At 29.9% G+C, this 24,693-nt stretch overlaps 1 protein-coding gene across 7 annotated transcripts in view; it reads left to right on the top strand.

Annotated features, from left to right (window-relative positions):
• LOC142325494 (rhotekin-like) overlaps positions 1 to 24,693 on the top strand; it is a 426,138-nt gene that overhangs the window by 341,003 nt on the left and 60,442 nt on the right. The window contains exon 1 of one of the 7 annotated variants that reach the window (XM_075367329.1): positions 9,896 to 10,033. The exons of the other annotated variants lie outside the window; for them this stretch is intronic. Coding sequence (XP_075223444.1) covers positions 9,911 to 10,033 — 123 coding nt within the window. The 5' untranslated portion in view covers positions 9,896 to 9,910. Of the gene's footprint in view, positions 1 to 9,895; positions 10,034 to 24,693 lie in introns of those variants that run through there. 7 annotated transcript variants of the gene reach the window in all.

Raw genomic sequence — 24,693 nt, 5'->3', positions numbered from 1 at the left:
ATGGAGTATATTTAGACCTTTTTTCCCCGCTTTATTTCTGTTTATCTACAACCTTTCTTTTTTCCTGTTTAGCCTCCGGTATCCACGATCTAGTAGTTTATCTACAACCTAGAATGGGAGATACCCACTCACCGTAAAAGGTAGTCTGGCCGTTCCCCTATCGCCCGTACCGTACCTTGTGTACTAGTCATTACGGTAGTCGTCTTTCCATTGGCAATATATTTTTCCTTGTAATCTTAGACCGGTTAAAAATAGACTCTCTTGGACTCGATTTGAATTCACCTGAAATACATTGCCACAGTGCAGGGTAAACAGGGATGGATAAGAAGATGGTCAATGGGATCTCCAACGCAAAAATAGGAACAAAATTGGACGTTACTTTTTTCCCCGTTCAGCATTCTTTTTAACTAAATAAACGAAGAATTCGGCACAAATCCACAAATATAGGTGATCACTGTAGAAGATGTTATCCGCTCAAGCCTTCACCCAGGGAAATCAAGCCAAATTTTTACTGTTCTTGTACGCGTTCGCATGCAACTACTACAATATTCAACAAGAAAACACTCGTAGCGCTAATTTTTAAATTATGAACAAATCAAAATTGTATATCAGTTATTCTTACGATACCTATAAGCATTATCAAGAGCTTTTATCTTTATTAATGAATAATTAATTTCCCGTAGCCTTTTAATACCTTTGCCAACGAATTACTCATATCTATGGGCTACTACTTATGTTTTGAATGAGAAATGGATTGAACGAGACGATTATGTGTAAAATTATTAAGAGCGTTTAAGAGATCCCCGTAACCCACCGGATTGGTCTAGTGGTTAACGCGTCTTCCCAAATCAGCTGATTTGTAAGTCGAGAGTTCCAGCGTTCAAGTCCTAGTAAAGTCGGTTATTTTTACACGGATTTGAATACTAGATCGTGGATACCGGTGTTCTTTGGTGGTTGGGTTTCAATTAACCACACATCTCAGGAATGGTGAACTGAGAATGTACAAGACTACACTTCATTTACACATACATATCATCCTCATCCATCCTCTGAAGAATTATCTAAACGCTAGTTACCGGAGGCTAAACAGGGAAAAGAAAAAAAAGAGATCCCCGTATGTTCTACTATGCTTCCCATTAATCTTGCCCCGGTTGACGAAGTCATATTTGACTAAATTTATATAAAAATTCTGCTTCACAGAAGCGGCAAGAGCGAACCCAGGAAAAATTAGTGTTATTTACTGAATTCCCGTTACGTGAAAATTTTAAGCGTAGCGGATCTGTTCGGAGACTGCATCACAGTTTCCCGTCAGTTTTTGATTTACTGTTTACCCCTTAATAGTCACCATTATGTACAAAGGCATAGAAACTATAAATAAACGGTAAGCCGTCTATAAGAATTTTAAAAACCTTACAATCTTTTTTTTGTACGTCAGTTCCATAATCTTTACGGTTGTTGGCGAACTGATACGAATCGCAATTCACTCGAAAAAATGACAGCCATGTTTAAAAAACAACACGAATTTCATTTAGATATACTAAATAAAGTTAGGAAGTATATATATTCAACCAGAAATACGGTTGCATATCAGCACGGCAAGCCCACGAGATACAGGTGATAATTACTAAAATATAAGCGACACCTTCATTCTGTTCAATGCAGAGACTCGGGGAAAGCAATTTTGACTGGTAACGCTTGTCTTCGGTTTACTTACGCCATTGCTGTAATAAAGATGGGACAAATGTTTTAAAGAAATAAATTAATGTACCTCTAGTGAAATTACTTGTTATATATACCCTGGTTCAAGTCAGCGGGAAAATACAATTTGTTATATTAACATTTAGTCGATGAGCCGTATTAAACATTTACCTAATAAGAAATAAGTACGTACATGTTAATGAATGTAAGTCCGACGTGCAACCCCTATCTAAGCCGGTTACGTGTAACATAAAAAAAAGACTGTTTGCACCAAAAATTATGGCAATTTCACAAAATATTTGAGCAATGAACCGTAGACGTATATTATGTTATTAGTGTATTTTTTCTGCATAAACCTGTTATTTCTGTATTAATATGTAGGCGGAAGTCAAGGCAAGCGTAAAAAAGTAGAATTTTATTGCTGTGTTGTCAACCAGTACATGTTGTTTTTTGCTTTGTTATTGTATTCTCCCGTTTTTTGTTCTGTTGTAATCCCTACGTTATACTTATTTATAATCTTATAATAAAATGCACGTGATAAATTTTGATTTTAAAATAGATTTGAAATAACATCGGCACCATAACTACTTTTGTTTTCTTTGCATATGCTAATTCATTTTTTATTAATATCAGAAAGTAAATAATTGATATGTAGGCTGCTTTACTTAATATAAATCATAATTTTGGTCTTTTTTTACATTAAAGATTGTTAATCTATATTATGAAATTCTTAAAAATATTATTTATATCGAATGAAATGTTTGCAGTCGCGAAACGTGGTGGGTATAAAAAGCTAAGTAGCTAGCGGTAGAGATATTTAAATGCGTGGTATTATAACAGAACGTTGAAATCTAGATGTGCTCATAAATTATGAAATAATTGGTTTAGACGATTTTGCGTTGAAACGTTTTTACAGCTAAAAAAATAACAAGGATATTAATGGCATAGAGGTTTAGTTAATTTGGTTTTATTAAGAAAACAGATTATAATGATAATAAACAAGTAATTGTTTAGGTTATAGTAAATATATATATATATTGTCTAATTACATTAATTGCCGTAAACTAACGGTTTTAGGCGATATGACACAAGATTATCCCGTAAGTGCCTTAGCCGGTCCTGGTAATAATACTGTAAGCCTTACTAGGCGTACCCTGGAAATTAAATAGTTTTCCGGTCTCTTCTTCACCGATCCGAATATACTGTTCCATATCAACACGAAGCTCATCTAACTACTGTTGTTTAACACAAGCGACAACTTCAATCTCTTCCCTGCAGCAACATCACTCTTGGAGAAGTCAACTTCGAGTAGTTAAGAGTTACTTTCAAGTCGGTACTGAGGAATAGTAAATATTTTAAGATTAAAAAAGAAGGAATGAATTTTTAAATAACATGTTTATTTATAAAAGTCGAAATTTTTTAAATTATTTTCTTCTGGGAACATTTTTCTTCTCGTTGTTGCTGCAGATGTTTAGAGTGAAGGGAAAATATTCTGCCAAATTTCTGGAACGGTCGGGTCTTTAGCGCGAACAGGACAACGAATCTGGGAGTTTTATTTAACGTACCTAATGTGGATTTATGAATTTTTTTATTTAAGATATTCCTTTTTATTATCTAATATTGTGTTCTGTTTAAGAATCGATAGAAATTTAGATTTAATGTTTTTGTAAGCCGATTTTATTTTCTATATTAAATATTTTACGAACTTATACATTTAACATCTGTCATTCAGATATAATATTTAAGGGCTGTATAATTTATTTTTACGACTTAAAGGAACGAACGTAAATCGTAAACCCTCGTAAAATCGTTTTACGAATGTGTCGCTGTTTTGGCTACCTAATTTTTCAATATGTTTCCTGTAATTATACGCTTAAAAAACAAATATGGTTTCGTTGTTTTGTAGAGTATAATTTATACGCTTATATAATTTTCACTCGAATTAATTATAAACAACGTAACCTATGTACTCATATATAGCGATTTACACCGTACATGATTGCTATTCTTCCTGTTACCTTCACGTAATAACGATGTGAAAATTCTATTTATAGACTATTTAATAATTTTTTTTTTAATGTTTTATTTTGTATAGACACCTATATTTCCTTTTATAACGTTATTGTATCGCTATAATGAACGACCTTGCATTATTTACTTTATAATCGGTGCGCCCTCTTCTATTAATTAATATAATAAGTATTGTTATTTTATAATAAATGTCTTTATTGTTATATGGTAGAATAATATAATTATTGAAATCTTGCATCTTACAATTAAAATTGTTGGCTGAAGTTTATTTTCCTTAAATTAAAGACCGCGTTAATTGTTGTTACCATTGTATTTTATTCCGGATATCTGTAATTAATTCGAATTTCGATCTCATATCTTATCTGAACTATGATTCTGCAGTTTACGGTTTTTATATTTATATAATTATTAAATAACCGCATATCTTTTAAAGACGTAAAATAGATTTCCAAAAAATAACACTTTTCAATAATTTAACTTTTAGAATTTTTTTTTGTCTTCAGTCATTTGACTGGTTTGATGCAGCTCTCCAAGATTCCCTATCTAGTGCTAGTCGTTTCATTTCGGTATACCCCTACATCCTACATCACTAACAATTTGTTTTACATATTCCAAACGTGGCCATCCTACACAATTTTTTCCTTCTACCTGTCCTTCCAATATTAAGGCGACTATTCCAGGATGCCTTAATATGTGGCCTATAAGTCTGTCTCTTCTTTTAGCTATATTTTTCCAAATGCTTCTTTCTTCATCTATTCGCCGCAACACATCTTCATTTGTCACTTTATCCACCCGTCTGATTTTTTAACATTCTCCTATAGCACCACATTTCAAAAGCTTCTAATCTTTTCTTCTCAGATTCTCCGATTGTCCGAGCTTCACTTCCATATAAAGTGACACTCCAAACATATACTTTCAAAAATCTTTTCTGACATTTAAATTAATTTTTGTTGTTAACAAATTATATTTCTGAGTGAAGGTTCGTTTCGCCTGTGCTATTGGGTATTTTATTTCGCTCCTGCTTCGTCCATCTTTAGTAATTCTACTTCCCAAACAACAAAATTCTTCTACCTCCATAATTTTTTCTCCTCCTATTTTCACATTCAGTGGTCCATCTTCGTTATTTCTACTACATTTCATTACTTTCGTTTTGTTCTTTTTTATTTTCTTGCGGTAGTTCTTGCGTAGGATTTCATCCATGCCGTTCATTGTTTCTTCTAAATCCTTTTTACTCTCGGCTAGAATTACTATATCATCAGCAAATCGTAGCATCTTTATCTTTTCACTTTGTACTGTTACTCCGAAGCTAAATTGTTCTTTAACATCATTAACTGTTAGTTCTATGTAAAGATTAAAAAGTAACGGAGATAGGGAACATCCTTTTTGGACTCCCTTTTTTATTACGGCTTCTTTCTTATGTTCTTCAATTATTACTGTTGCTGTTTGGTTCCTGTAAATGTTAGCAATTGTTCTTCTATCTCTGTATTTGAACCCTAATTTTTTAAAAATGCTGAACATTTTATTCCAATCTACGTCATCGAATGCCTTTTCTAGGTTTATAAATGTCAAGTATGTCGGTTTATTTTCATTAATCTGAGGCCTAAAATTGCTTCCCTTGTCCCTATACTTTTCCTGAAACCAAATTGGTCTTCTCCTGGAAAAGCGTCGTTACTGAACAAGTAATAATTTTTCTACAGACACTTTTCTCCTTATTTATTAACGACCTTCGTATGTTATCAAAGATGATTATAACAACTCCCAACTGTACATAATTTTTCTCATTTCATTGTCGATTACAGCACTGCTGTATCAGAGGCATTAAAATAATTTGGTATTTAAAACATTGATATTTGAATTACAAATATCATATCTGTATTTCAAGTATATGAGCACATTGGAAAAAGCACATCAATAAAATTTTTAAAAGCCTTGCTTATTTCTTCAAATTGATAATGAATTTATCGGTGTAGTCAAGTCTTATCAGTTTTTTCAGTAACATTATATTTAAAAACTTACTTATTAAAGAAAGACTGAGTAGTTCTTAAATGTAATGACATAAAATACTTACTGTGGGGCTAAAATAACGTACGCCATTTTACTTTCATATTTATTTCATTTGAATAAAGTAGTGATGGGGTAATATTAAATCTGGAGACCGTTGAATAAAATCTCCTTTAATGTTAGAGATCGATTGCAGTTTATTATTTTACGCATTTTTCTGTAGGCTCTGTCATAGTGATTTAAAATCACGTTTGAATGATGAGAATTCCGTAAACAAGAGAGCACGTTGTCCTTGATTGCGGATAGGATATAAATGGTTTTTCTCATTTATATAAAAACATCCTATTGTAACCAAATTGTTATCGATTGACTTCATATTATTTTCTGTATTTTTAGTATTAATTTTGTCGCATACTTCTAAATTGATTAAAATACGAATAACTAATGACAACCGGTCGATTTTAAGTTACAGTTTGATTGTACGCTTTACTTTTTACACTAACGATAGGAAATATTTTAAACGTTATCGCTGTTATTTATGTTAAGTTTAAAAGTATCGAGTCATAACGTATTTACTCGTGTGAAGAAATATTGAGGGGGAATGCAAGAAAAGAGATACCGCATTGAATTCTGATTAGCTTAAGCCGGCAATCTCATTTAATTGACAAATGTTTAATAAAATTTCGTTCATTCTTATCGGTCGACTGCGCTTGTTTTTAATCCATTCTTTTTCTAAACATCAAACTCTCGGATGACTAGTACTTTTTTCCGATAAAGTAAATAACGTGCGTATATTAAAATTTGACATCGTTTTTTCTTCTCGTTAGATTTTGACAATAAAAAAAAGATTAGTTATTTTTTCTGCTTTTGATTTTTTTATGTCAATTATTATTTCTTTTGCATTAATTTTTAGTTAAGAGGAATGCCAAACCTGCACTCTTCTTACGATCGGTTATATCTTGTATAGAAATAGTTTATTTAAAGCTTATTACTTTGCATTTTATTTATTTGTATATTTCTCGTTCGTGTTTTATCGTTTACTTATTATACCAATAGTTGATTGTTATTTTGAAATACATTAACGCGATAACATTTAATTTCTTCTTCTTTTTGTTAAATGGCAAAGATAAAAATCGACAAAACTGTTAACACAAATTAACATCTAAAACCGATGTGAAATTCTATGTTTAAATAATCATCAATAGATATTAAATAATATATAAGAGTAAATATAAAAATAAACACGAATCTTAAAATAAATACATAAATATATAAGTAATATTTACCTAATAAAAATTGTAAAAAAACCGTACGAAGCTATATAACAAAAGTATTTCCAAGACATTTATGAGAAAAAACTAACAATAAAAATATTTAAGTACAGTGTAAACTACTTTAACACCTCACTCGGACTGACCATCACATATTTTTCCACGCCTCTTAAACGGTTTCCTTCTTTGCGATTTTATTTTATTAACTATTTAACATAACTCATTATTTGCATGCAAATTTTTATAGTTAGAAAAATTGTATACATACATTTAAATTCATATTTTTATATTTTCAGTGGGGGTTCCGTCTCCACTGGTTAATGAAAACTATTTTTATTGTTTTTTAAAAACAAGTAGTTTCTTATTCGAATTTCAGAAAATTTATTTAATCGTATTCGATTTTCTCGTTATGATAATGTTTATGGGGATTTCTAAAAAAAAAGGATACTACAGTACTGATGGATGTCAGTTACGCCTCGTCCTGTCGATTTTACATACAAAATCGAGCAAATAAAAAAAAAAATATTTTTTTAAATAGTTTTTTCTTGGTGGAAAACATTGTTTTATATTAAAGTTATAATTTGTAAAACACACGGATTTTTTTTAATAATTAGAAATTTATACCAGCTTTAATTGATGTGCTTCAGTGGTCTGTTACTTTTTTTTTAAGTTTATAAATAATATTTTTCTTTCCGTAATTTTTGAGGAATGTTTCCCGTTTATTGAACTTAATTAACTTACGGTGTTATTTTCTTATAGGCCTAATTGTTGTATAAAAAAAATATTTTAACAGTTATTTTATTTGTGGATAGCATTCAACGTATATTGTGAAAGACGTCATCATCTGTATAGAACCGAAAGTCCAAAGTTCAAGTTATCAAGCTAAAAATACAAACGGCTAATGTTGAAAGAATCTTAAGACAACATGAAATGTGCATCTACAGTAACAAGCACTGTTTCTTTGAAGGATTTATGCAAATCCCTCCTTTCGTTAAACGGGCTGCATATACATATAATAATATTTTGCGAATTTAAAATTTGATGTATTAAGGAATATAAACAAAGAGATTTGATATTCTCTCTGATAATAGGCATTAAAATTTTTCAAATGTAGGCTGTAAAATATGTGACCTAAATTTTCTTAAAACAATTATAAACGTTAAGTTGTACAAGATGACAATTTTTCATCAATGGTGTTGTTGGTAGAATACATAATGTGTTTTAAATAAATACTACAACGCAATAATAATGGATTATAAACCTGTGTGTTTTAAATTTGTTTTTTTTTATTGGTTCTTTTGATCTTGTTTTTTAGAAGTTTTGCAGTCATTTTATTAACTTCTGATATTTTCTAAAATATTTAAATTTTTCGGATTCTTATAAATTATTCTACAACGGTTTAATTCACAAACCTAAATACCGTACTTTGTCTACCTACAAGAAAAAAACAAACCTAGTTTGTCAATAAATTTCGCTAAGTTGATTTATCGGTTGCTTGTTTAAAGCCGTTTAGGTTTTAGTGTTACCGCGCTGCAGTTACTAAATAGGATTACTGCAGTATATTAACTTTTTGCATCCTTTTCGTATGTACGCTTGAAGTATTCCACTATGTTCTGTGCTATAAATTATATACCAAATTCAGTATGTTGTATATATGATTTACATCTTTAAAGATATTTTTTAGTATGAAGATACAAAAAAACCCAGGTATTAGTTGTTGATAGGAAATAACCGGTCTATTCGAGAATAATCTTATAAAACAGACCCTGTAAGTAATAGTAATTAGTAATATCCGTACACAGATGCCAATAAAATATTGGTAAATTTAGTGTTTTATGTGAGAAACCCTTCTTAGGATTCAAGGTAATAAGATGAAACATTTTTCTAGCTATGATTGTACACGTTATGATTTTTGAAAGCGAGAAAACTATGTCGGTCTTATTTATGAGCTTAGATTGATAAAAGAGAGTGTCTAACGTTTAATGAAACGTTGGGACAAGAAGAGGGATCGAGAATATAGGGAAGAGTTAGCGGTGAAATCTCTTGACTTATTCACGAAAACGGTAATTAAAGGAGTATCTAAAGAGAATGTCACCGCAGTAGCTCTCTGTATGAGAAATTACAGACCTAGATAGAATTTAGATCTAGGACGATCGAGTAAGTATTGATTGTTGTGAACGTAACGTGGAATTGAAACGCGCAATTCAATTAATGCGGCTGGAGCGCGTAACAAGATCGTTATTTGAATAACGTTATTTTTATTTCATTGACCAAGCAAAGCGAGGTACTATTCTAATTTGGACCTTTTCGGACTTCATCTCCCTGTGTGTTTGTGAGTGTGTGTGCACGCACGCGCTTGTGTTTAAAGTAAAATCTCTTGCTATTTGGTGGAGTGACGTATATGGAAATGATTTTCCATACGTTTTTCCGTCTCAAAATGTCATTTATCTTTCTTAAGTCGATCGATAGAAAAGTGCAGTGAAGGGGAATTTCTTCTGCCAAGAGGAAAAGCCAAGTGAAAACAAAAAACAAAATCTGGTTGTTTTTTTTCACGTGTGTGGAAGATATTGTGAATTTTTATTTCGAATTGTTGTCAAACTGATAGATTAATAAATTTGTCTGGCGCTTTCTTCTTTTTTTAAATTGTTCTCGAATATCACGCTGTAATTTCGGTTATCTGCCAATAAATGTTAGATAACTACCTTTAAGTGTTTATATATCGTTATTTAAACGCTAAGTACAATAACAGTTGTCATCAATTTAAGATTTATGATTAATTTTTAGTAAATTTTACATTCGGTTGTGGAAGTGTTAGTTGTCATTACGGTTTTCGTCTTCTTCTTCTTTTGTATTTATATTTACTTTCTGTGTGCTAGTTAGTTTGTTATTGTGTTCTAATATTATTAAATATGAAAAATAGTGCAAATTTTCGTTCTTATTTAAGGTGGTCTTATCAAGAAGGACTAAATTACGATGATATTCATCTTTCTACTATAGATGCGCGTTGTAAATCATTATGTTTTTTAACCAAAGTAAGTTGTGTTTTTATTACTGATCGATAAAAGTATTTGATTACGTGGATTTATTTGTATAATTTTTCAGTTTACAGCGAGAGAGAGCAAGCGAGGGGGTTCTATTCAGTAACATTTTTTGGGTTTATTTTTTCATCTGCAAATCAATTTAAATACAGATACCATACATATTGTGGTTATTTAGGGTTATCTACCTCTCGCTTAACAAGGGTTATGTTATTTAGCTATATTTTTTAAGTTTATTAGGATTATTTTGGATGTGATACGTATTAAATTAACATTTAATTTTTCTCTTAAAAAAAATTTGACTAAAAGAATTAATATTTAAAATATCAATATTCTTCTTAAATGATGTGATGTTTTATTCATAAATCTTAATGCCGTAAGAATAATCCTTTTATAAGAAATTTGGAAAAAAAAGGAGGATTTAATTTTATCTAACATCGATTCCGTTTAAGTGTTATTGATTTTAGTTAACTGAGAACATAGCTCTAGAGCTTTGCTGCAAGAAAGAAAATTGGTGGTATTCAGTCAAAAAATGGGTTATGAGTTTTTTCGATGTTTCATAACTAAGGGACACCTCCCCCCCCCCCAAAAAAAAATAATGGGTGTAATTTATTTACTACTACTGTAGGCATTTCACTTGCCGCATGGAGAGATAAAAGTGCATACATGTCGATTCAATAGTAGGTAAGACCTTTCCCACCATCCGTGAGTGGTGGTTGTGATGTTAATAATTGTAATGTCCAGTGCAGTTCTGAAATATCTCTGATTTAACTTCTAATAATTATTTTTTTTTAAATTACTTACCACCAGACAAATATTACACTCTTCTAGTCCACTCCGCTTTAGCATTAGAATCCGGATCGCTATCATAAGACACTACTGTTATCCGTATCATTTGCGTTATTTTCGTCTAAACATATAAAAGATTCAATTGCGTTTTCTAAATACCCAGTTCGCCTTTATATTTTTATCTTCATACTAAGCGATTATTTAATTTCCATTGTTTTTAGAATTAAATTTACCCGTACGAAGATTAACAACGTTTTCATATGTATGAATGTTACGTTGGGTTTCCGACCCGGTTTTTCACATCTCCCCGCATCAGTTCATCTCTGTGTTTTTCTTTTACAATCTCGTTAATGGCATATTTCTCGCAGCGCTTTTTGTTTCTCCTTGATAATATTATAAAACTCCACTTTCAAGACAATTTGAGATATTGTAATTTTATTCAACTGAAGCCAGTTTACTATAATTTTTTTTTCAGCATTTGGATTACGAGCTTTATTAACTTTTACATTGTGATTTGGCGCATTGTCTATCGATACAGAGTTTTTAGGTAGTTAAAGAAGCGATTGACAAAAAATACACAGCTTAAAACGGGACACAAAAAATTAACTCTTATAACCGTACTCAAATAGTATACAGTGAAAAGGTGAACAAATGCTTGCAAATCATTAAAGCTGGCAGTTGTATAGAACAAAATGTACCGATTATTAGTAAGATTTGCAGTATATGATTTTAATATGCGAACGTTTGAAGAAATGGGCAATAGGGAACGTTTCAACAATGACTAATGATTTCCAAGTGAAAATAAAAATCAAAACAAAGATGACATAATTAGTCGTTTTACGTGACCGAGTAAATAAGCTGTAATACTTGAGTTATAGTTGTGATGAGTCATAACTCGTTGTTATTTGAAACGACTATAGACGAGTGGCTGTTGGCGTAGGGAACAGTGACTATGCTGAACGATCCATGCGCCAAGTGAATTGCCTGCATCGTTTGTACGTGTATCGTAGGATTAGTTACGTTTGACTGGATTTTGTTACAACCGATTTTGATGATATTTAGCACAGACTAGTTTATACGGGGCAAATTGTTGGGTTAAAGATTCGGATCAGTATCTCCTGGGGACGGGGTAGATAGTTTTTTGCGGTCTGTTTTCTCCAAATTTTGTAAACATAACCCATTTTTTTTTTGTTTAATTGTAGCTTCCGGAGACCACCGTTGTATTGCTTCAGAGGATGAGATGAATGATAATTTTGTAGCGTATGAAAATGGCATGCCTGACCGGGATTCGAATCCGTGACCTTCGGATGAAAGGCCGAGAAGTTACCGTTCACTCCACGGAGGCCGGCAACTCCGCTTTATATAAGCTTAATACGTTCTTATATCTTGCCCTTTTTAAAATTTTCTCCCAATTCTCTTCCCCTTCCACAAGAATCGAAAAAAAGCTGTCTTTTTATTTATTGCATATTTTTTAATCAATTTTCTCGTCTTCCTAAGCGTGGCCCAGAGAAATATTTGGGAGTAAAATGGTGGTAGTGGTAGGAGCGATCAAAGTTTAAAAATATCGATTTTTTTAAAACTTATTTTCACGTATCCACATTATTTTCCACTATGTAAGAATAAATAACCAAAGCTAGGAAAGTATAAAAAAAATTATCAGCTCTTTTTTTTTTATTAATTTAAGCTATATTTTTTCGTGCTAAATTATTACCGCATTTCATATTTACTTCGTTATTTCTTAAGCATGTCAGATCTTTGTTTTTTACCATTATTTATATATATTACAACGAGGAATTTATGATCGGCAAAAGCAGAATTAAAAAGTAATAAATAATATATTCTATTTTAATGTTCCCTAACATTCGCTCGATTTTTCTTGTTAAATGAATGTGGTAAGCTGTTTTAGGCCTAATTTTTACAGTTACTCGTATCTAACAATACGAAAACGCGTATCGTAACGAACTAACAAAACAATTTGAAAATGATGTTGCATTACAAAAAATATTTATACGTTAATATATGTATATCTACATTATAATGATTTTTATAAAAGGTTTCAATTTTCTATTCGTACATTTATCGACTGTATTGTTGTATTGTGTCGAACGTATTGTTATATAAAACAGCACTATTGTCTAGTTATTAGTGTATCTTGTCCCTATTGGGTGAGGCTGTTTTTAGATTTGAAAACAAATAATTACAGGGCCTAAATGTGGACCCGTATTTTATAAAATATGTATAGTACAAGGCATTGGTTGTTAAACTTTCAATAATTAAAATCTTAACTAATGAAATAGCATCGCCAAGAGCGTAAAAATCAAACTTATTTTGTTGAAAACCCGACAATTATATTTTTTTTAACCCTAATTACGGCCAAACCGACCATCAAAAGTTACAGAATTTCGTATGCGCATTCTATACATACGAAAAACTGTAATAGAAACGGATTTTCTTTTATTCTCCTGAAGTAATATTTATTTCTTCTTTACTTAATATTTTGAGTAATATTGGCTGATGTCAAAAAGTTGCATTAAAAGAAACATCGTTATTATTAATTATTATTACCGTCAAGTAATTTATTATATATACATGAAGTGAATCTAGTGTGAAAGGTAGAATATATTTTCACTTATATTTTCATGTTTGGCGATTCGTTCACATTCGATGAGGTGAAAAAAACCAACCGGTGATAGTTGGTTTTGTAGTTAAAATTTGTCACAACGTTTTTGTATCGCCTATTGTTAGCATGTAGGCTCTAATAATTGTATTTTTCGGTAAGGAGAGAGATATGTTTGAGTGAGGGAACGGGAGGGAGGTTTCTGCGAACTCGACGTGGAATGAATCGTATCGTTGATCATCTGTGATTAATTAACGGTTCCTAGAATAATATAAGCGCGTTTTCAATTTGACTGCTTAACCGGACATACTTTTTAAAAATATAATTTTGAATTACTATTACGTGCTTATTTCTCTGTGTAACCATCTGACACAAATACTTATTAATTCGCTACTGTTGTACTTGTTTAACGGCCCGTGGCCGAATACGTAACTGTCTTGACAAATAAAAATGGAACATAATGGATGTTTCAGTACTATATTGTTAAATTTTTAACAGCTATTTTCGTGTACGTTATGTCATTTGCTACGAATTATTTTATCGTTGTCCGTAAATATTTCTCGATGATGAAATTACTTGTTTTAATAGAACGTTGCGTTTGCAATATTAGAGTTCAGTTACTGTTATTTTTCGATTTTTACGGTTTGGAAATTACCCTACAGACTGTGTAAATTTATTGAAGGTAATATAGAATATACATTCGTTTGCAAAAATGTAAAATTGATTTTAACCTTAAACGGTGCGAACTAAAATTTATATAACTGTATCTTGTTTACAAGATTTGGAATGTAATTATGTTAAATTGAAATATTTATGTAAAGTCTTACATCGTTTTTCTAAAAATGTTCAACTCTATAATCTAAATTTACTTTAATCTTATTCATTCCAACTTAGTCGATAAAACGACACGTAAAATTTGTTTGGCAGTAATTATAAAATATACTGTTACGTATCGTTAGAAAAAAATCCACATTATCAATTTTATTGCATCATACTGTTATAGTTAACGATGTAAAAAAATATTGATATTATATCGATTTTTTGTTGTGTCGTTTTCATATGTCGTCTAAATTATCAAAACTCGACATTACTAAAATAACAAAAACTAGAAAAACCTTTTTAAACGATTTTCATAATACGTTAAAAAAAAATAATTCACCTAATGCGCAGAATAAACGAACCTAAATTTATAAAACAAAAAACCAACTGCCTTGTTTATTCTTTAGAACTTCAATAACGTCCGTAAGAAAACATAAACTGATAAAACATATATAATCCCATTAAGTGTTAAAAATGAACATGCGTAGGATGGCTGTGTTAATTACGGCTCTCTCATGTAGTGTACCATATGGATACGTGCAGATACGTCAAAAGTTACACTACGATTAAAAAAAAAACATTTCTACTTAATATCTCTTTATAATATTTTCATTTTGTATATGGAATTTTTTAAACACTTAATCGATGTGTTGTTCTTTAACCTTAAGATGAGAAAAATTTCCAAGAGGAAAAAATGTAAGGTTAACAGATTATATTTTAATAAGAGACGCACATCGTGTTGTGTAACTGTTTTCACTTCGCATTTTCGCGTAATTCGCTGTTACGTTACACTAACAATTGATTAATATTTTCATTTTAAGGTTGAACGTGATATCATACAACAAATTTGTTTCAGTTAATTGAACTGCTGTCAAAATGCAAAATATTTAGAGGGGCGATTAGCTAATAATAATATTAATAATAAAAAAGCTCGGACACTCATAGCGCCGAACTGGTAAGATATTATTTTTCTGAATTATGTCGGTGCGAATGAAAAACAAATGTGTTTGAAAATAAGACTACAAATATTAATGACAGAAGATTTTTTACACTTTTCTAACCAGTTGAAGTCTTAAGAAAATTACAAAAACGATTTATTGCCAAAAAAAAAAAAATTGATATTTTTTATATTAAGAAAACTTCATGCTTGGTTGTATTTATTTAATAAAACTAGTTTAAATTATTAAAGAATCCTGGATTTTTATTTATACAAATTTTAAAATTGATTCAATAACTCTTCCCTGTTAAAGTTCGGAAAGCCACGCAACGGAGGCCAAAGAACATTTTTGAGGTTGAATGTTCCGACTCGCCATTATATTATAAATGAAAAGCAGTTTCGAAAACAATTTCTTTCAAGTTTCTACTGGCTATTAATTTGTTACGGTTAACAAAGTAATTTAATACGTTTTTTAAAAATATATATAAAAATCGCGGAAAAGAAAAGAATTGAAATGGAACTGATCTACCAGAAAGAATTTATCGGCGGAACCGAGTCAAAAATTATATGAAATTCACATTCCCTGGCGAACGGAACGCTTCGCACGAAAACGGAAATAAGAATAGCAAACAAATTTTATTACATTTTGATTATTTATGCATGCTGTCTATCGTAGTAAGGCGATAGACGTTGTTTTAAAAAATGATATATATTACAGGTTTTTGAAAGAAATATAAATAAGATGTTTATCGATTAAAAATCACCAAATTTATTTCGAAAAATTAATTCAGAATCTTGAAACGATTTATCACTTTCTTTATGTAAACAAATTTTTTTAAATGAAAAAGTAAGTTCTCTCACTCACGCGCGCGCGCGCGCTCGCGCCTTCTATCGATCTATCTGTTTCTGCATCTAAGTCTATCTCGTATATAAATAGAAATAATCATATTTTTAAACGTTGATAGCGTTAAATTTTAAAACTTTGTTAATTTTGGAAATGTTCGGCAGACTTCCGTAATTTATTTTTCATTTTTATTCGATTTAGTAGAAAGGGATTTGAAAAACTACAAATTAATATTTTCACTTATCTCATTTCTCATGAGAAATTTCGTGTTTTCCTTCTCATTGTTTCTTATCTTTTATAGATCTCATAGCAATCAGTTAAGCGACGAAAGAAAAAGTGCTTAACGAAAGCTAGAAATCGAGCACGGACACAACTGTCTCGGATAGAGTAGTTGTATCTACCGACTGAGCTGTAGAACCTATCTTATAATGCGCACGTTAACGATCATCACATGCACGGGTTTGTTGTTTATTGTAAATTTTTTATACGTTTAGTAAACATTAAAAGTTTAGCCGCTTCGGTTGTACGGTATCTGACATGAGAATATTACTCCGTATTAAGATATAACACAAAAAACATTATGTTACACGGGTCTCCGGAGAAACCGTAATTTTCTATTAACACGGTTGAGCATAAGAATGCCAAACTACCAAAATATAAGGATCAGCCCCACAAATAATATCTTAATTTTGTTAATTACAGGTCTCTGTTGTATAATATAATTGTTATTCTAAAAATTGCTGCTTAGAAGGCCGTTTCCTCTTGCTCCACGGCTCACTTTCATAAAAATATCGGAGCAGATTACCGTTTACCGCGATTTAATAAAGAAAATTTATCCCTTTTCCTCGTGAAAGGAGGAAAATAATGTACTGCCTATATGTAGTTACAATTATTGTGTTCCATTTAGATTAGTAGTCGATTTAAATTTTCCAAAGTTCAATCTTTATTTATACAAGGTTGATGCTGCGGTTGTTTCCGACAGTAGTTATGAACTGCGTAAATAAGGGGGATAACGCTATTGGATTTCGTTTATAGTTTGCTTCATGCTGTATGAATGTACTGTACTGAATATACAGTGGGCGATGTCCTTGAACTTTTTCATCTTCATCATCACGACGTTCCGTTTCGTTGCCGTTTCTGCTTTACTTCCACTACTTGTCTCTATAAAATTACGCTCGTTCGCTGTTCCACCACTCCTTTTTATTTTTATTGACAGTCGGTTACAGTAAACCTTCATAAAAGAGAACTACTCGTTGACTATGAAAATTAGACGGCCCATTAAATTTTACTATCGTTTTTGTTTGCGCTACACCTGTTGAAATCTGGTGTTCTGAATTAATTTTTTTTTTTAGAATAAATTTTCTTCTGTTATTATTAGACATTTCGACATATGGTGGTCGTCCTGCAGTATTAGTAGTGGTGGTGTTACAGTCATAACGGATTTATAGTCATTAGTCAGCATCTTCCCTACTACCCGTATCTTCACTTACGTACGGACTTTAAACCTATTTTTATATCTTGTTTTTATTTAATCATTATTATTTGAAATTGTTAACATTTTAAAATAATTAAATTTAATTTTCCTCCTCTTGTAGTTAGTAATTATTTTTATTGTCTTTTTTAAAAATTCTTTAGAAATTTCAGTTGACCGTTTGAAGCTTCGAACTGTAGGTATATCTAACGCTTGAATTTTTGCAACCGTTTCGTTGAACTAAAAAAAAATCATTGACATCGAAATAAGAACTGGTTTATCTGCGCCGTTCTCGTTTTTAATCTTTAAGATAAAGTCATCTGATCGCAGTGTTATTAATTACTTTACTTTGTTTGAGTTTGTAAATACAAATCGTGCTGTATCAGAGGGCTTGAGTTCTTGGAATACTTCTCCCGTCATTTTCGCTAGATCAGACGTCAAATTATCGTCGAATCAGTTTCTTGTTCCTATCAGTGTAAACACCATCCTTTCGTGATAATTCTTTTTTCAACTTACATTTGTAGCCGATTATTTTATTTCTTAAATCAAATCGTTTATCGACTGAAATCTACAGTATTAAATTTGTCCAAAGATATGAAAAAATGGTAACTAACTTCGTTACCTAAAATAAAAAATAACCTTTAAAGTCCGACATAAATAATGCGTTTTAAAATAGTTATATTGCTTTAATCGCTATATCAACCAGTAGGTTGTAGTAGCGATGTTTTGACAGAAGAAAAATAACGTATACTTTTCGTTTAAAATACTGTAATATATAGTTGCTTTTCAGAATGAATCGGCGATAAAAATTCCGTGAAGAGCGTAGAATTATTGTAGTTGATGTAGATGCAGTGCTATAACCCATTAAAGAAGGCTATAGTAACAAATTATTTGACGTCATTTAATTCATTTTTTTTTTTTGTTATTAACGTCAGTATCTACATTAAGTTAATAAATTTTCGATAACGGTTTGTTACTTGTGTTTCCGAATTACGATGGTAAATAATGTATTTTAAAATCTTTATAAATATATTTATTTAAAAAGCGTTTAAAAGGTTTTTTGTTTTAAGGGTATTTGGTCATTTCTTGTTGCGATTTTTGTAGGTAAATTTTATGAATAGATTTATTGGATTTTAAAAAAAACAAAAATAAATTTATCTTTTTTTTAAGTGATTTAACCTTTGCAGGTTTTTTTTCTTCTAAATTATAGTGTAATTTTAAAATGTACATTTGTAAAAATGTAAAAAATTTCTGAATAGAACGTCGAATGATGCGAAGGATGGTGTAATTATTAGAAACTTTTTAAATGCATTCTAAATACTTAAATAGCGTACCATTATGTCATAATATAAATTAAATTCCTTTTATTGAAACCATTTTATGTAGACTATCTTTTAATAAATAAATGGACTTTTTAAATAATTACCGATATTGAATTGCTATTTAAAGTCGTTATACAAACGTGACTACGATTGGGTACTATTAAGATTGCTGTAGAGAATAATAAAGATTAAAATTGTTGTAAAGAATAGTATTCAAAAATACTATAATAGAAGAAGATCTGTTAATGAGTTTAAGGTATGTAGGAATGTCTGGTCGGCTTCAATTTGTACAATTCCATGATTTAAACCGAAGGCAGGAGAGCGATTGCTACATTTAGCTTCCAGATGAAGAACAATTTGACGATTCATTAGAGACCACTGCTGTTGTTATAGCGGTAGCGGTTCACTGTTTAATAAGCTTTCACACCGCGTACAATAATTAAAGTATGAATAAATGTATACGACACGCATTTTGTTCGAACTGATTTTAATAATTATACGATTAATAATAATTTAAAAATTGAATTATTCCATCGAATCGGTCGTTAGCTTTACTCGATATAAAGGTGATACCAAATGGAGTTCTGAAAGTAATTAACACTTAAATAATTAATCGCTTAATTCGTTAAACAAAAAATCTAGTTCTAATTTTTTAAGTAGTTTCAATTTTATTAAAAAAATAAAAAATAGAACTTCATCCTATTTTATATATAAATATGTTTTTTATTATTTGATATTGCTAATTTGCTTTTTATAGAATCTTCTAGAGAAAAGTATATTTGTGGTCAGCACTGAACCCAATTGTACTTTCTCTTTTTTTATTTATTTATGAACGACAAAAGAATTAATTAAATAATTATAGTTTTTGTTTGTACGTACTTAAGATAACATTTTATCAGTTGATTAATTATTAATTTCATTAAATCTATCAATTTTTTTTTAATATTTATCTTATTTTTGAGGTTTTATTGGTTTGTTTTACTTCCTTACATATTTCCGTAATTGATTATTAGCATGTAATTTATTTTTCATAATTTCTCAAATTCATTTTTGCTTCCTTGTAAGAAGTAAAGTATTGTGATAGCGAAAATTTCGGTTTTCAGATTTCAACAGAAATATCCATTTTGACTAGTTTCAGCGTGACGTCTGTACGTATTTATCGCGCTCGCATAACTTAAAAACGATTACCGTAGTATGTTGAAATTTTAGATTTAGCACTGTTGTAACATCTAGTCGTGCATCTCCCCGTTTCATTGCAATCGACTGAGCCAAAATGTCCAAAAAAGTCTTATATTCAAAAACAGAAAAAAGGAAGGATTTTGGACTTTTCCTAACTGCAGTAATAAGCCCTCATTGAGAGCTTTTCAACGATATATCATAAGTGATACTTATTTTCATCGGTTCCAGTTATATACAAATAAAATTTTAATTGATGAAATATTTTGATCTTGGAAGGGGAGGCACGTCGGTTCGAATCTGACTTCATCTTCTATTTTTCAATTTAAATATATTGATTTATTAATAATTATTAACTTAGATTGTAAACAAAATTACAATAAGTAATTCAATAATAAAAAAAAGAAAAATATGAAAAAATATCAGACGTTATTAATGAAATAAAATTTTATGTACTTTTCATTAAAAAAAATACGTATATTTAATAGGCGTACAAGGAAGTTATGTAGAACTCACATCAAATTTTTTTTACATTTACGAATGCGTTATATTATATTCACGCATATGAAATCTACAATAGAGAATATTTTGTGATAATAGCAAAATTTAATTTCCAGATTTTCATCTTTTGGAATCCCTGTATTAGAAAAAATGTTTTAGTGTGTTTATTTTTATGTGGTAATTTTGTACAGACTGCTGCGATGGCGTTCTTTTATCCTCGTTCGTAAAGATTCTAAAAAAAGTTCGAAAAACAGCTTCATCTAATAAAATAATGTTAAAAATAAATAAAATCGATGCTAAATTAAAAATTAGCGACTACCAATAATTTACTAACTCGTAATTAAAATATATGAAAAATTCGACATTAAAAAAATATTATTTTTTTAGTGCAGTTTTACTTAGAGATTTTACCGATTTAAAAAATAATTATTAATTTGTATCGGTCAACCAAAAAACGTCGTTTCATATCCGCTCCCAAGAAAGGTAATGTCGGGCAAATCGATCAGAATTAGATAAGAGATGCAAGTAATCGACGTAGACAGCTATCGAGTTTGAGCTAACGCTCTTCAGAATGCGGGAATATGTATTACTTATTCCCCTAAGTTTTTCTATTAACTTTCTTGAATTTTTCACCAAGCTGTGATCGTAAAAAATATATATCAAATACCTTCTACTGGTCTTTTTAGGCAGTCTAATTTCTTTTTTAGTAATTTTCACATTTTACTCCTTTTATAGAGAAAGAACACCGGAGGAACTTCCAAAAAAAAATCATTAGAAAAAAATGATACCATGTACAATATGTAATAGGCTTGTTAAGTATACACGAGAAAAATTCACGGGATTCCCCCCTTCCTTTGTGAAATTATTTTTAATTAACAGCTCAAAATGTTTTCTACAAGGAAAAAAAGTAAAATAATTAAATGTATTAATCTATTTTTTTTTAATATCTTTATTTTATGATTAAATTTTTCCTATTAAATTAATATGTTTTGTGACGTGGTATTTTTCCGGGTTGCAGTTGTCGTGACTTTTATTTCTTATTAACACTTCTGTCGAACCGTTTTTAAATACTTTTTCACGATAATCTTAACGCGTGTTCTTAGTGCATGCGAAATCTACTCGTCATTCTTTAACGGAAACCATCTGTTAAAGCGATTTTTAGAAGTACTGTAAGTTCATTCGCAAATCTAAACTTGTTTTTTGTTTAAAAACGAAAAAACAATTAAGAAGCACTCTTTGTTTTTATATTTGTATTTATTTTTAAATATAAATTTTAGAATTTAAAAGATAAAATGTACATTTATTATTTTAAAATAAATTAATTTTTAGAGCAGTTACTGTATTTTATTTATTGACCTTTGAGATTCTTTCATTTTAAAGATTATTTTGGGTTGATGGAATTTTAGCGCGGTCAGGCTAGACGTTCGGCTACAGTAGTGACGTTAGTATTCTAAGCGATCAATTAAATAAATATTCATAAGATAAGAAATTTCTGCTTAATCTCCTCAAAAACTCGATATTTTCTTAATATCCACAGATCGATTGCAGTAAACTTTTTCAAATTTGTCGATGTGAAAAATTCCAAGCTTCATCGAGATTCGAATCCCGAACCCGGACGAATGACATAGACGCTAACAATCCACCGTGTAGGTCGGCGTTAAAATCCTCAAAATGAAGGTTAATGTGTTTTTGTGTCCTTGTAACATTGTTACAACTGCATCTTCTTTCAATAATTAAATATTAAACGAATCACATAAGCGGTATGCTTATACGATGATTTAATGTAGCTTGAGCCTTGCGACGCTCGTTTGTTTGATTTTCAATCTCGGAAGCTCTGGTTGCTGTTTTAAGTTAAGCTTGCGGGTTTTTTTTTTTGGTAGCCTATATTTTTGTCTATAAAAAGAAAACTAAAAAAAAAAAAACATCGAAATCGGTGCAATAGTATTCGAGGATTGAAGAAATTTACGTTTCACAAATTGATAATTTTCTAAAATTGCATCGTTTCTTCATTTTTCGAAAAAAGTAGATATGATATCGGGGTTTTTTTTTGTAGCTTATATGTTACTCTATAAAAAATGTAAAAAACAATCACCGAAATACGGGTGGCGTAGTTATTGCGTGATTAAGTAACAAACATTTCGATTTACATATTGTATGATATGATATGACAATATTAATGAAAATAAATACCGTTTAAAGGTAAGTGTAGAAGATTAATATTTTTTGTAATTTTTAATAAATTAGAAGACAACTCGTTAATTTATACAGCAAAGTAAATATAATTTAAGTAATTTCTGAAAAACTGATAAAAAGTAATGAATCTTTACGAAGAAAACAAAACGATTCCTCTGTATCTTTAGGGTGACACTGAACGAATATAATTAAAAACAATTTAACAATTTTTTAAAATTAATTATCGTATGTTAATATACCTACAGCTTTCTGGCATAAGATTCCTTATGGCTTTCGCCATAAGGACTCTTAAGGTTGTTCTTTTACAAAAAATATTATTTACTCTTTCCACGCATATGTTGACATAATTTATTAAACATCGATTTTAATATTAGGTTTTTAATATAATTCAGAAAAGGAAAAAGTTCTCGATTCGACTTAAACGGTTTACTCTTAAACGAAATTCGGTTAACTTTTTATTAGAAGTTTCTTTCGTAGTGCTTTACTGTAAGTTTCTTTCAGATGGCATTCGTGGAACATTTTTTTAAACGAAATATTACATGGTTTAAATTAAATTATACCTGGATAAAAAATGTTTTTTGTTTGTCATTATTTACCATTATATTGTTTTAAAATAATGACATGTTGCTTTAAACGATTTGAAAATTCAAATCATTTTCAAGCGGTACTTTAAGAAAATTAGCTGCAGCTAATAATTACTTTTTTCTAAATTCCGATTTTTATTTTAACGAAGACGCAGGTTTTTCGTCTATTTTATTGCAATTTCTTGCAGGTAAATTGCAATTGAGGTAAACGTTTAAACTAAATAAAATCGAATTAAACTGAAAATTAAAGAGTAATACTATATTATCTTTAAATTTATTTTTTTTTTAATTCGGCGCAGATAAAATATTGATAGGTTGTTTATTTATAATTTAAAGATATATCGTTTAAAGAATATTTTTAGATTTTATTTTTAATATTTGTTTGTTTGTAGTACCGCATTTTAGTCGGTTTTATTTTGGAAATTGTACGAAATTCTCAACAAACAAAAAAATTCAAGGTCATTTAGCGCATTTACCGTATAAAATAAAATTCTGTAATTCAAGTCGGGGTTTTCAATTTAAGAGCTAAAAAATTTGTTCTTATGTTAACGTTTTATCGATTAATTATTTTACATTTAACTCTTTTTACGTTACTTTATTTTAAAACAGTGCTTCCTGATTATTTATCTGATTCTTATTTTTCATTTAATTTTTCGTACGTTTTAATTATGACGTGCGTTTTCCTGGAACATATAATTATTTAATAATTTATATAAATGCAATAATCAATTATATTTTCTTTGTAGTTATTTAGGTATTTCCTTTTGAAATTATTGGTTGGGGTAGATGATAATTATTTATATAATATCAACAATAATAATAAGGGTTTAATCGGAAATAGATTGTCAAAGTTATTAATAGTATTCCTCGGATTTTGTGTGTGTGTGTGTGTGTGTGTGTTTGAGTGTATAGTAGTTCTACGTACAGTAGGGAAAACGACATCATTTCGGTCATTATTTACTTAAGATACTCTATTTGCAATTGAATATTAATATTATTATTATACGTAGCTTTTTAAAATTTCATAGCATTATTTCATTTAACCGAATGAGCGATGAAGTATTTTACGTGTTGGAAGTGTGAACCTATAAGTTATGAAATTTATAATCTTTGTCGATCTCGTGGTTTACCTTCATCTAAATTATGCAATAGTGCTTCGATTTTTTCTACTAATGAAAAGGTACGTTGTTTTACTTATTTTTAATCTCGTTTAATGTAGGTCTATTGGTTTAGCAATTTCTTCTGTAAGTAAGGGTACCAAATTACATTTTTTAATTTGAATTAGGTTTATCGAATTAAAAAAAAAAAATAGTAATAATAAATACATCCGTCTAATTTTAATACTGTTTGCATAAAAGGGTTATTTGATATTTACTCATAATTCTTTCTGAAATGATTATA

This window comes from Lycorma delicatula, chromosome 5, assembly GCF_047948215.1.
Source record: "Lycorma delicatula isolate Av1 chromosome 5, ASM4794821v1, whole genome shotgun sequence".
NCBI classification, from domain to species: Eukaryota; Metazoa; Arthropoda; class Insecta; order Hemiptera; family Fulgoridae; genus Lycorma; species Lycorma delicatula.
This window is presented reverse-complemented; position numbering and strand designations above follow the sequence as displayed.